The sequence below is a fragment of the Nicotiana attenuata genome, unplaced genomic scaffold (assembly GCF_001879085.1).
Source record: "Nicotiana attenuata strain UT unplaced genomic scaffold, NIATTr2, whole genome shotgun sequence".
NCBI classification, from domain to species: Eukaryota; Viridiplantae; Streptophyta; class Magnoliopsida; order Solanales; family Solanaceae; genus Nicotiana; species Nicotiana attenuata.
The window spans coordinates 94,896-108,078 of NW_017673896.1; the positions used below are offsets into that span (position 1 = coordinate 94,896).

The following is a 13,183-nucleotide window of genomic DNA, read 5'->3' on the forward strand; positions in this document are numbered from 1 at the left end:
GGTTTAAAGGTAGGTTTAGAAATAACAAAGCCTTGACGTGGTCATAGTGAGGGGTTAGATGAAGCCAACTAGCGTAGTTCGAGAGACTATGTCTAGTAAATTGTTGTAGTTGCTCGAGAGAGAATTACGGCACCTAAATTGTTCACGATCAGTAGAGAATACATCGGCGAAATTGTACGGAACATAGCTGTAAGGATTCCGACAATTGGGGAAATCGTAACTCTAGACCTCCTTAATTTAGTCTCCAACCCTTTGTCTCGTTAGTTGATAATTTTACCGTTCTGTAGTATTTGCTAGTTAATTAGTTAGAAATATAAATCTCAATCTTTATTATTTAGAAAATTGTTCAAACTTGTCTTCTTGGTATATTAAACAGATATAGCTAAGCCTTAATTCTCTGTGGCATTCGACTCCGGACTTATAGACCGGATTATATTTGCAGCGACCGCTTATCCTTTTTAGGAGTAGAGTTGGGCGTGATCATCAACCATCATATAAGGATTTCACAAACTCGATCAGAGATACTCTAGGTTGTGTTAGAGTCAAGATATACTCCAAGTCGATTGCAGCATAAAAACTTGTCAGAGAGAAATGAAAATGTCATTCTTTATTCATAGTGATCACCATGATATGCTTTAACATAACTTGTTAGATTAGAATTAAACGGACCAATTGAGAATTCAGAGCTAATATCATGGATCATGTATAAATCTTATTATAGTTTCTCAAAATAGCATGATATATGATGAAACTGAACTAATATACAATTCACAGAATTGGACCTGCGCCTTCACCAGGGCCCCCGTAAAGGATCAAATGACCGAATACATCTCCTTGGTGAGACAAATCTTGAACCTGATACAAGTCTGGGCTGTTGGCAATTGTGTTTCTTAAAGAAGCATCTAAAGATTCAGTAGAGGAATTATAAATGAAAGTGCACTTTCTAAAATATGCATCCTGTAGGTAATTTTGGGCCGGAAAAAGTCCACTACCCATCTGAGGTTCAGGTTGTCCTGGAGGGCTATATGCTACTCCTCCCCATTCAGCAGTTCTTGCTTGGTTTTTTAAACCTGTAAAGATGCTTGCCGGCCAAAATCCAATTTCCGTGTAGTTAATTCCGTGCAAAAGCCACCAATTACCATTGACATGATCCTATATATGGACAAGTAATGAGATGGTAAGCAATGAACATACTGATCCTATCTAAGTGTAACTCTTTAATTATATGTTGAAGGTGCACACGCTTCTAACGTGTTCAAGGTGAGTGTTTTGGGCTATTTGATATATTGAACTATAGGGTATTATATGTGTGGTGAAAGTATTGGAATGAGTTAACGAGTCAGACTTGATTGGGCTGATGTTTGTAAGCAAGTTGTGAAAGGCTTCCCATAACCTTATTGCCTCAACTGCATGCACATCAGTTGATTATTAGGTGGGGAACCGAGCCAACATGAACTGAAAGGCCATTGAAATCCAAATTTCAGAGAGTTTTTATTGAAGGATGTGCACCAGGGGCGCCTGATGTACAACCAGCATTCAGTTCATATTGATCCGGTCCCTCGCCTAATCAACTACGTGCGCGCGCATGCAGTTAAAGCAATGCCTGAGCTGCGTGCTACAAGGTCCCTTGAGATCTCTTACGACTTTTTCTAACATCAACCAACCAATTAGTCCAATACTCGACTACCTTATTCGAACATTTCCAGCACATGCATAAACACAAAAGCATATAGTTCAACACATCAAACAGCCTAAAATACTCACCTTGAACAAATGTTCACCTCTCAGCAAGGAAATAACAAGGAGTTACACATACTATCACATTCTTTTATTGAACTCTATGATGCTAAATTAATGTATAATACATGTAGAAAATGAAATATGTTTGTTTACCCGATCAAGGTACATTAACTCCTCATAAACAGGTCCCCCGATTTTGGATGCCGGATATTGAATTCCCAACGGTACCTTTGTGTCTACTTGTACAAATCCAGGACATAATGTATTAAAACAACCTGATTTACCTGCCTGTGGTACATAACAGGAATGCAGAAAGCACTTAGTATATATAGTCTCTTTTAAGCATAACTTCAGCAGTATATGATGATCATTACCTTAAAAAACACATAAAGTCGATTATTGTTGTCACCATATAGTGTAGGATCCACCTTAATTAAGTTCAGAATATATAACTGTTAGAAAATCAACTTAAAAAAGAGATTGACTTGCTGTTAAACAAAGAAAGTAGGTAATTCTGCAGAGAACTTACTATCCACCCAGCTTGTATGCTATCAGGACCATTTTGAACCTTCACCCGACCCGCACTGTGTTGGTTTTTTTGAACTAAAGGTTTGTGTAGGGACATTATCGTTCCAGCTCCTGTAATATCATTTGTTTCATCATCTGGTAATTGTACTCCAGCATACTGTTTCAGATATAGTTTCTAATATCAAACATATATCGTCGAATATTTACTAAATGAAGATGACGAAAACAACAACAACGATGATGATATTATGGTAACAACATCTACAAGTATTGAATCATTGTTAATAATGGTCGGAATAATCTTATACAGAGAATGTATGCTTTCCATATTAATGTATGTGACTAAGTTAATTACTAAACAAATTCTTTAAGAAAATCCTAAATTCTTAAAAGCCATATTAAAAGGCTGATATAAAGATCCAATTAAAATCTTCCTTGTGCTTAGTAACTCAAAGTAATATTTGGTCATACATACAATGGCGGATGGAAATTGAACCAATGGCCTCACAAATGTTTTGAACCCTCTTGACTACTAAACTATGCTTTTGGATTGTGTCAAGGGGATTCAAAACATAATATACAGAGATAAAAAATAGATTTTGCCTTATATATCAGTGTAATTTTTCGACAAAAAGGGTTCGGATGAACCCCTTCCGCCCCCTAAAAACCCCCTGCATGCATATACTTAGAGAAGAAAAGAAAAGATAAGAAAGGTCATGTATACTCACTCTGTACCCTCCTTTAAAAGCTACGGCTTCAGAGTCATTTAGGTTGTTACCCTGTAAAATTACATTATGAATGAAAGGGTATAAAAAGATTGATAAATATCAAAGGAAAAAATGCATAACATTATATTGTCACCTTCACCAAAAGTACTACCATATTCTCAAGGAAATGGTATATAACAACACAGTCCCAAACAAGTTCGAGGTCTGTTATAGGAACTTACTAATCATTTTTCTCCATTAAAATTCATCTCATACCAACACTATGCAAAATAAACATAAAAATAAAAAAGTGCTAGAAATTCTCTATATTTTCTACTAACATATATATAAAGTAAAAGGCTCATGGAACACATAGGACCTCAAGCAAACGAACTAACTAACATGACTGAAATATATTCCCAACTAATTGGTATCGCCTAAGAAAATAAAATTAAAAAAACTATTGAAAATTTGAAGGAGTAAAGACCAGAGTTTCATTGATTAATAATACTTACATGAAATGCAGGAGTTTCATCCATGCCTTGCATATGTCTTTGCCGAATCAGGTAATCTTTGGTAACTCTTCTTATAGGGACCGTTCCAAATGGACAACCGCCACCTTCTAACCCTATTGTTTTTGAAGACATTACATGTCTTTCTAGTTTATGTAAAGAAGGTTTCATCTACAACCAAATGTAACATTTTGCTTTTAGGTTTGCATTATTACTTGAGAAAGTTGAATGTTATATAATGAAATAAAATTTACCTGGGGACTAAAATCATGATTCTTTAATAAGGGATGATCAAATGCTGGTTGTTTGTAAAAATCTACGCAATCATATACGTCCCCATTATTGGTCTGCAACGATGTGTAACATCGTCAATTAGAAGTTACTAATTAAGATGGTCATCTGATATGTAAATATTAGAATTTTACCTTAATAGTCTTGATTGCTGGCTTGTTTAGAAGTTTTAGTTGCTTCTCTAACTTTAAACATTCTTTTTCAGATAAGCTATGTCCTGCGTCAGCTTTGTCATACCTCAACAGGAGAAAAATCGAAAGCAAAAATTGAATTCTAGCTTTCACATGCAGTAACATTTTCGGCGGCCTTCAAGAGGAAAGTCCTAAATTATTAGACGGAAAATTTTGATATTAATTCTCTGCTTCTATTTTTTGGAAGTTAATACAATCGTAAATGAACCAATGCGTTTCTCTATGTCACAAATGAAGGTAAAAATAGGAAAATGAAAAAGATACAGCAAAAAATATTTTTTTATGCCCCTGAAAGTAAAACATATACCCTAAGAATTATTGTAAGTAGTACACATATTTACTAGGCTAAACTCCCCAATTTTCACACAGAAGATAAAAAATAAATCGGTAGTTGCAGGCCAAACTCCCCAACAGAGAAGATAAAAATTAAATCCGTAGTTTGTAGTGTACAGTAGTTCTGTACTTGATTCACTGCTAAAAAAAGGCTTTTAACGTGACACGCAGTCAAAAATAATTATAGCCGCTAACTAAACATACAAAATTATATATTAATTATATATAAAATATGTATTGTATACATTAATATATAAAAAATTCTACATTTATACCGACTATTATTGGGAGAGGCGGCTATAATGTGTAAAAATCCCGCCTAAACATAGAACCCTATTTCTCCTATAGAATAATCTTTTCAAAACACAAGTGAAAAGATATATAACCAAAATATGTTCGGCATTGGCAAAAATTTTAAAAGAAAAAAAAACCAAGAAGCTTGTGAAGAATTACCTGATCTGTGTGATATTTGCTGCAAATATCAGTTTATACATGTATATATGAAGACTCATGATAGGATATAAATATATAGTACTCCACCACTTATGATAGGATAGGTTCGAATTAATTGGTTAAATCAGATTTTGAATTTTGATAATCTTGTGATGGCATTTAAACGGGTAAGCCAATCTAGTAATATTGACTATGAGAATCATGTTTGACTTTAAGGGTGTGTTTGGTACAAAGGAAAATACTTTTCTAGAAAATGTTTTTATGGAAAATAAGTGGTTTTATCACTTATTTTCCTTTATTTGGTTGGTGAGTGAAAAACTTTTTTCGGAAAATATTTTCTAGTGTTGGTTAGAGAGTAGAATATTTTTTTTATGGTACTCTCTTCACCCCCTTCCCCCAAGTCCACATATTTTGTTGCTCCTCCCCCCCTCCCCCCCCCCCCCCTCCCCCAGACACGCAACGTTTTCAGAACTCTATTTTCTTCAAGAATTTAATTATTCTTCAAAAAATTCACACAAACCCAAAGGAACTAATGTTATGCTTTACTTTTTTACGCAAAAACAACATTGAAATTTGTGCTTCATAGCTAAAAAAAAACACACTCTTTTGTTGGTTGAAAAAAAGTACTCTTTCTACAACGTGAAAATAAAGTACTCATTTTATTGAAATAAAAGAATATACTTTATTTACATCAAGAAAAGAAAATAATTTTGAAATACATTATTTAGGGTGGGGAGTGAGGGTGGGTGGGCGGAAGGGTTGGGTGGGGTGGGGTAGGGTGGGCGGGGGTGGGATTGGTAGGTGGGGTGTGGGGGTGGGGGATGGTAGGGATGGAAAATAGGGTGGGGAAGGTTAAAAAATAGTTTTGGGAAATGTTTTCCCTTCTCTTGATAGGGAAAACAATTTCCTCCAATTGGAGCAAAATGAGTTCATGAGGAAAATATTTTCCAAAACATTTGAGCTAACCAAACATAAAAAAATTAAAAAATACTTCCAGAAAATATTTTCTTTCATGCCAAACACACCCTAAGTCAACCTTCATTTTATGCTAACAATAATAGCATTTTCTAACATTTTCTCGGTACATTTCTTTCCTTTGCTACTTCGTTTTCTGTTAATATTGACCGACTCTTAGATTTATGACAATGAATACAATTTGCTGATATTGTAGATGGAACACTTTATCTTAAACCCACACTTACCTATTCCTACAGGTTAAGGGTGGCAAATGGATCGGTCCGAGATCGGGATCGCGAGCCAAACGGACTATGTGGGCTAAGTGGGGCGGGACCGGTAGGAATTGGGCCTGGGCCGGTCTCGTGGTCCGGTCCTTGGTTTTGAACCGTTAGGACCGGCACTGTTTGGCCCGCCAAGGGATCGGTCCCTTGGCGGGCCAAACGAGCCCAACGGTAAATTTTTTTTTTTTTAAAAAAAAAGGAATTTTTACATTCCTATCCCACATAGGAAACCTTTTTACCCTACATGTTTAAGGTATAAGTAAATTACATTTAGTATACTAAATTACCATTTCTATACCATAATTCAAATTAGTGATATAATTAAGGGGGATTTATATTAGGCATAATTATAGGACCGTATATTCCCACTTTCTCTTTCCTTTCATTTATATTAGGCATAATTATAGGACTGTATACTATTACTTAGAATTCAGATCTTAGCTTAGGACTTTCTTTTCTCCATGAAAACGGCATCAGCAGTTGCACAAGCAACCATTCCTTTCACGTAGGAATTTTTTAGATTTCGTTTCTATAGTTTATTAACAACATTTTCTAGGCAAAAAATTTCCTATATTAGTACATTTTCATAATTCTATTTTTATAGAAGTGGATTTTAAAAATCACTTATTTTTTGTGGATTTGTTTACACTTTCTTAATCGATGTTCGTCCATTGTTGTATTTTAGTATGGGTAGGAAGCATGTTGCACGTATATCGTGGCGTCGTATAGATAATCCTTCTTCAAGCCAAGCAGGTATTAAATCGATTGCATAAATTATATCTGGACCAAGTTTTTTTAATTCTCCGTAGATGGGTAGCCAAAATCTAGCTGGTAATCACATGAAAAAAAAGTGTTGTAGATAAATTGTAGATTGTTTTTTGCAGAAGATTTTGTAGAAGTTTTAGTCGTTTTGGATTTGTGAAAACAGAAAATAATGCATCTACAATCAGAATACAAATAATCTACAATTTATCTACAGAATATCTACAAACTGGATACATTAAATTTTAATATCCCAATTCCCATTTCAATTGTAGCATAATTGACATTTTCGACATAATTGCGTTTTTTGCAGAAGATTTGTAGAAGTTTAGTCGTTTTTGATGTGTGAAAACAGAAGACAAAGCACCTACAATTAGAATACAAATAATCTACAATTTATCTACAAACTGGGTACATTAAATTTTTATATCCCATTCCCATCCAATTATAGCATAATTGTGATTTTTGACATAATTGCGTTTTTTCAGAAGATTTGTAGAAGTTTTAGCTGTTTTTTATTTTTGAAAATAGAAAATAAAGCATCTACAATCTGAAGATAAATAATCTACAATTTATCTACAATTTATCTACAATTTCTGAAAATATGTCGTCTTCTTCTTCTTCTTCTTCTTCTTCTTCTTCTTCTTCTTCTTCTTCTTCTTCGAGTTTCAATCTGAAATTCAGTCAAAACCAAGTCTAATCTTCACCAAAACCCCTAAAAATTGAGATATAAACTCCAAACCATATTCCCGATTATTTTCAACAACACCCAATCCAAACAAATAATGATTTTTGAAAACCCAAATTTGAATTCAAAGCTTTCAAGCATTTTAATGGCTATCAATGGTGGAAAATATATGGAAGAACAGATGAAGATGAAGATGAAGAACAGAAATCTCCTTTCCGTTTCAAAATTACGCAGCTTCGAGATCTCGTTTCCGTTTCAAAATTTGAATTTAATGTATCCCAGATTCTCTTCCTGATTTTTCGCGCGCTAATAATGGAAGATACAGCCATAATAAACGAATGGTATATAAATTGTAGGAAAACTGTGGACTGGGCGGGTAATATACATACTATGCACATATTTGGTAATAAGGTTTCATATATGGTATAGTTAGGAAAAAATCCCAAAAAAAAAAAAGAAGTAGCTGTTTGGCTATTTTAAAAAACGGTCGTTGGGCTATAAAAAATAGCCGTTGGCTATTTAGAAAATAGCCATTTAACCTCAACTTTGTTTTAAACCCAAACTTTTTGTAATTACACTTTTTCCATATTTTCAACTATAAATACCCCCTCATTCTTCATTTTTCTTACAAAATCAATATCAATCCATCACAATCTCTCTCTAATTTTCTTCTATACTTGCTATTTCTTACTTTATTCCAAAATATAGTAAAAAAATATTGAGGTTGTTACAATTTGTGAAAAAATTGTGAAGTTGTTGAATTGAAGTCTTCAACGATAATTAATTTTCAACAAGTTGTTCTTCGGTAAACTCGTTCCAACTCTTAAGTCTTAGTATTATAGTTTTGCATGTTTTATTTATTTGCTATTACTTGATTAATTAAGATGGCTTCCTTAAAAAATATTTTTAGTAAAAATAAGAATAAGGGAATATCTAAGAGTGGCGAATCTAGTGGTCATGTTGTTTCTCCTCCCCTGCCCGCGCCCCCCCGAACCAAACCTCATATCCGTCCTGCACCTGCTATTCTTGATAGCGATAGTAGTTTATTACAATTTACCGAGAGTCAGCTTTGCCATAATATTGCAGCCGGTGAACAGTTAGACCGTGAATTAATGAATGCTCTTTATTCTAATAAGTATAATACTATTGATAAAAATGATGAGGAGGAAATTGATCTTGATGAAACTCAACCGGATGATGATACACCTATTAGTCCTGCTCCTGATGTTAACCCAACTAGTGATAACCCTACTAATCCAAATGATGACCCATCTGATACTCCTGTTACTGCCCCTACTTTTTCTAGACAACCTACCAAACGGACGAAAACATCTCCTGTTTGGCCATTTTTTACTCAACTAGTTCCAGAAAATAAGGTTAAGTGTAAAACTTGTGGTATGGAGTTAGCTTTTAAATATTTTGGATCGTGAGGGGGTGGGGAACTTTGGCCAGACACATAAAAAGACACCCTCAAGATAGAGTCAGATATCTTCGTCTGAGAGCTTTGGCCGAGGGGAAAAGTGTACCTAGTCCTAGTCAGACTGACCCTAGTACCGGTTCAAATCAATTTCAACCGGAAATTAACAGTGGAAGCTACTTTTCCGCCACCACCAACGGAAATTCCTCCGGACCTTGAAGGATTTATGAAGTTTGTAAGAGATACCATGTAACTTGTATGAACAAAAACTAGTATGTATTATGTAACTTGTATTTTGGCACATCTTGATTAGTTTCTTTTTCTTCTCAATGGTGGTATTAGCACCTTGTTGTGCTCCTTCCAAATGGGGGAGGAAGACTAAGAAAGATATTGCCATATTTTTTAATGCTATAATAAAATTAGAAGGCATTGTTTTGAATATCTCTTTACAATATTTTTGACTTTAAATTTGAATTAAAAAATTTAGGTCACAATTCTATAATAAATTTACAAGGCATTGCCTTAGATATTTTTTTAACATCTTTTTTTCTCTAATTTCTATTTAATTTTAAAAATAATATTTAGCCGTTGGGCCCACTTAGCCCACTTAGCCCACTTAGTCCGCAAGCCTGACCCGTTTAGCTGGGGACCATGAGTTCGTGAGCCCGGTCCCGGGCCGGTTCCTACAAAAAAACCGTTTAGCCTGAGACCGGTAGGCCCGTTTAATTAAGGACCGGCCCGGGACCGGGAACGTTTGGACCGGACCGGCCCACATATGCCGCCCCTGCTATAGGTACACATACATACGTAAGTTCTATCTCAATTTAAGTTACCTAAGTTAGACTTAAATGGTCAGCAGATCAAACTGTGAAATGAAATTTGACAAATCTTCTTAAGATCTAGAAAATAAGAATAAGCGCTATAAAGATAGATCATTATCTACAAAATTAATTAGTCCATTAGCTGACACATGAAATCTATATTTGTTCATAAAATGAATTTTATTTGCATTGTTCTCATATAGCAACAATTAGCAATAGAGTCATACTTTTCGCCGCATAGATTAGAAAAACCAAGCGCTTTCTACACAAAATGTGAATTAATCAGGCACTACCTAATAAGTTTGGAACAGGATTTGCTCAATAACGCTCAATAGCCTTTTCTTTTGCAGTGTATTAACTCATATACTGCAATACTTATATGAACAATCCATTTAGAAATACTATGCTTTTATTACAAATCTGAGAAACGGGTAGCTAACTCAAAATATGCGTATAAAACTAGAATCCAGGACCCCCTTAAATTTATCCATTTCATCAGAAAATCAATCTTAATTCCTAACTTGGCATCTCAGAATAACTTGGTCTTTTTATGAGCTGGACCATTTTTTTGGGGGCAATTAACAAGACACTGCAAATAATTAAAAGAGAGTATGAAAATGTGGACGGACCAAAATTTCTCATACCAAACACTGATTAAGATGCGAGATTAAAGCAATTAACAGAAAGTAACAACTATAATCAAGGAAATTAACTGAATCAAATCTATGCTTTCCTTATTTCATACTCTGTTTTTCTGATTCCAAAATGTGCATTTTACTAGTACAAAAGATGAACAAAAAAGCAACAGAGTAAAGAATGATTATACTAGTACGTACGTAAATGGAAAACATCAAAGCATTTGCGACCAACGATTACCCAAAACTAATACTCCTAATTAGACTAAATCCATAAAGCTAATGAAAGATTCATGATATGAGATTTGCAATTATATCAGAAATAACCTTTTCCATATCCAGTAATCCCCTCAAGAATTGCGAGTCGAACTCCTTGTCACTCTGGTAGAAGAAGGCTCCACATTTGCCCTAATTGTAACCGATGAATTGCCCCCAGAAGTTGTGGTTTTAGCCTTGTTTGACTTAGGTGGTAGTGGGTGAGCAGCAGTCGAATCAGAACCCAATTTGGCTTTGCCTTTAGAACGGCGAGTCGAGATCGTAGAGGACGTGGTGCTACCGTCAAAGATGGCTGTTTTGGCTTTCTTGGACTTGGGTGGTTCTTCTTCTTTGGCTTTGCCTTTAGTCTGCACATTTGCCCTTTTCTTGGACTTACCCTCAGAGTCAGAGATGTTTAGTTTCGTTTTCTTGGACTTGGGTGGCGATTGAATCTCAGCAGAAATCAAGTTAGACTCCATTTTTGCTTTGCCTTTGGCAATGCGAGCCGAGCTACGAGTAGTCACAGTGGTTGAAGACTCCATTTCTGCTTTGCCTTTGGCGCTGCGAGTGAGAATGGAGGAGGCCATTTTCTTGGGCGCCGGAGAGAACAAGGCCCTGTTTTCAGAGATGGTTAATTTCGCTAATGTCATAGACAGGTCGGAATCATGAGAAGGCAATTCAGACTCCAATTTGGCTTTGCCTTTGTCACGGCTAGTCAGATTAGCAGATGGCTTAGCATTTTCCCTTTTCTTGGACTTGCGTTGTTGAGTCTCAGCACGAGGCGAGTTGAGTTTGGCTTTTCCGCGGCGAGTGGAGATTCTGGCAACAATGGCGGATGCAGAGGATTCTGTATTAGCAGCTTTCTTCGACGCCATTGAAGAAGAGGCGCCGCTGTTACCAGAGGTGTTTGTTTTGGCTTTCTTGGAGTTGGGTGGTTGAGGATCAGAGACCAATTTGGCGGAGGACTCCATTTTTGCCCTTTTCTTGGGGGCCATGGAGAAGAAGAAGAGTCTTTTCTTCTTTTTTCTTTCTTTGCTGTATTTTGACGGTTACAGAATTTGTTAAAAAGCTGACTTGAATTAATTGTATATGACTGACTGCTCACCATTATATAGACGGTTTGATATCTCTCGCTTTTAGGCGGCCAATTCAAATGTCACATTTTAGTTTTTCCTTCTAAAGAAACGGATATTTTGCCTTAGAGAACAAAAAATAAATAATTATAAAGGAAGCCAATACTATTTTTTAAATATTTGTGTGCCTTGGGAAATCAAAGAGTTTTCATTATATTTATGGCGACTGTAAATTGTCCAAACAAAGTACATCCAAAATGACGTTATTATGGACACTTCACACATTTTTTATTTTTTATTTTTTAATACCCATTATGCCCTTCATAAAAATACGTACATTTTTTATTTTGAATTCTGTTTTTTCTCATCAATTTAATTACTTTATGTTTTATGTCGCCAATGCACAAAAGAAATGTAAACTAGTAATGGAGGAAGAAAGACGTAAATTTGGTGCATGAAAATATAAGTATTATGGCTCATATATTAATTGATTAAAACTTCTTCTTTTTCATTATGCTAGTCTTTGGGTACGCGCAATAAGTATAAATTTTTCAAAAAGTTCATAAATATTATATGAAAATTTGTATCTAAGTTATAAAATAAAAGTTAAAAAGAAGTGTGAGTTCCTGAAATGATTATTTATTAATTTTATTTAATTACTCAATAAAAGAAAAAATTATGTCCCAAAAAAATTCTCAATCATCCTATTCAACTAACGGAAAACGTCCTTATTTTTTCTCATGAGCAAAATATGTAGATTCTTTTATTTAATCAATAAGAAATACATAAGAATTGTTTCCAACGTATTAGAAATCACTTTACAAAAGTAGAATTCAGTTATTACATTTTGATTGTAATAGAATTACTTATAGTTGATGGACTTTAAAAGAACGGCGTCACTAATATCCTAGAAGGAGTGAAAATATAAAATTCGCGTTAAAATCAAAATTAAATTTATTCTTTCAACTGCAACTCTCACGTATGTAATGTATTAGTTTTCTCCTGTGTCTATAATCAATTTTCATTTTAATTGAAACTTTGTAAAAGTAAGTCAGTTTGATACAAAAAAGAAAATATTGTAATTATTTACATTTCTAAAAATAATTTTTTGTAATTATGTTACACTCTTAATTAATTTTAAAATCTTAAATATTAGAAATTCTGACAGAGTCAGTAAGAAAATGATTTGATAAGAAAATATTTATTTTCAAGGTTCTAAATATTAAGAAAACAATTAAATAATTTTTTTTATATAATGTGATATCTACTTTTAAAGAATAATTTTTTTTAATTAAAGTTTTATGTTGAGTTTGTGAATTTATAATATAGAACAAACAAATTACATTTACCTTTCACATATATATTCCCTTCAAAAGTCGAATATCTTCTATGCTAGTTTCGTTAAATTTTAATTACTTTGTGACTAAATCGCATTGACATATAACTAATATCTTCCATGCTAATTTCATTGAAAAGGGGTTGTATATTTCTTATTACAAAATTAATAAACATCATCACTTAATTAGAAAAATATAGGAC

The 13,183-nt window shown here is 34.2% G+C and overlaps 2 protein-coding genes across 2 annotated transcripts; both read right to left on the reverse strand.

The window, feature by feature from the left end:
* Positions 1-768: 768 nt before the first annotated feature.
* Positions 769-4,074, reverse strand: LOC109217573. The gene is made up of 8 exons (XM_019381830.1): positions 3,913-4,074; positions 3,742-3,834; positions 3,491-3,658; positions 2,997-3,047; positions 2,270-2,425; positions 2,115-2,168; positions 1,894-2,028; positions 769-1,152 (listed from the first exon to the last, which is right to left on the reverse strand). Exons 1-8 carry the CDS (start codon positions 4,072-4,074, stop codon positions 769-771), a joined length of 1,203 nt encoding a protein of 400 aa, XP_019237375.1.
* A 6,592-nt stretch (positions 4,075-10,666) lies between these two features.
* LOC109217574 (uncharacterized protein DDB_G0284459-like) lies at positions 10,667-11,542 on the reverse strand. The gene has a single exon (XM_019381831.1). The coding sequence runs from the start codon at positions 11,540-11,542 to the stop codon at positions 10,667-10,669; it is 876 nt and encodes a 291-aa protein (XP_019237376.1).
* Positions 11,543-13,183: the final 1,641 nt, after the last annotated feature.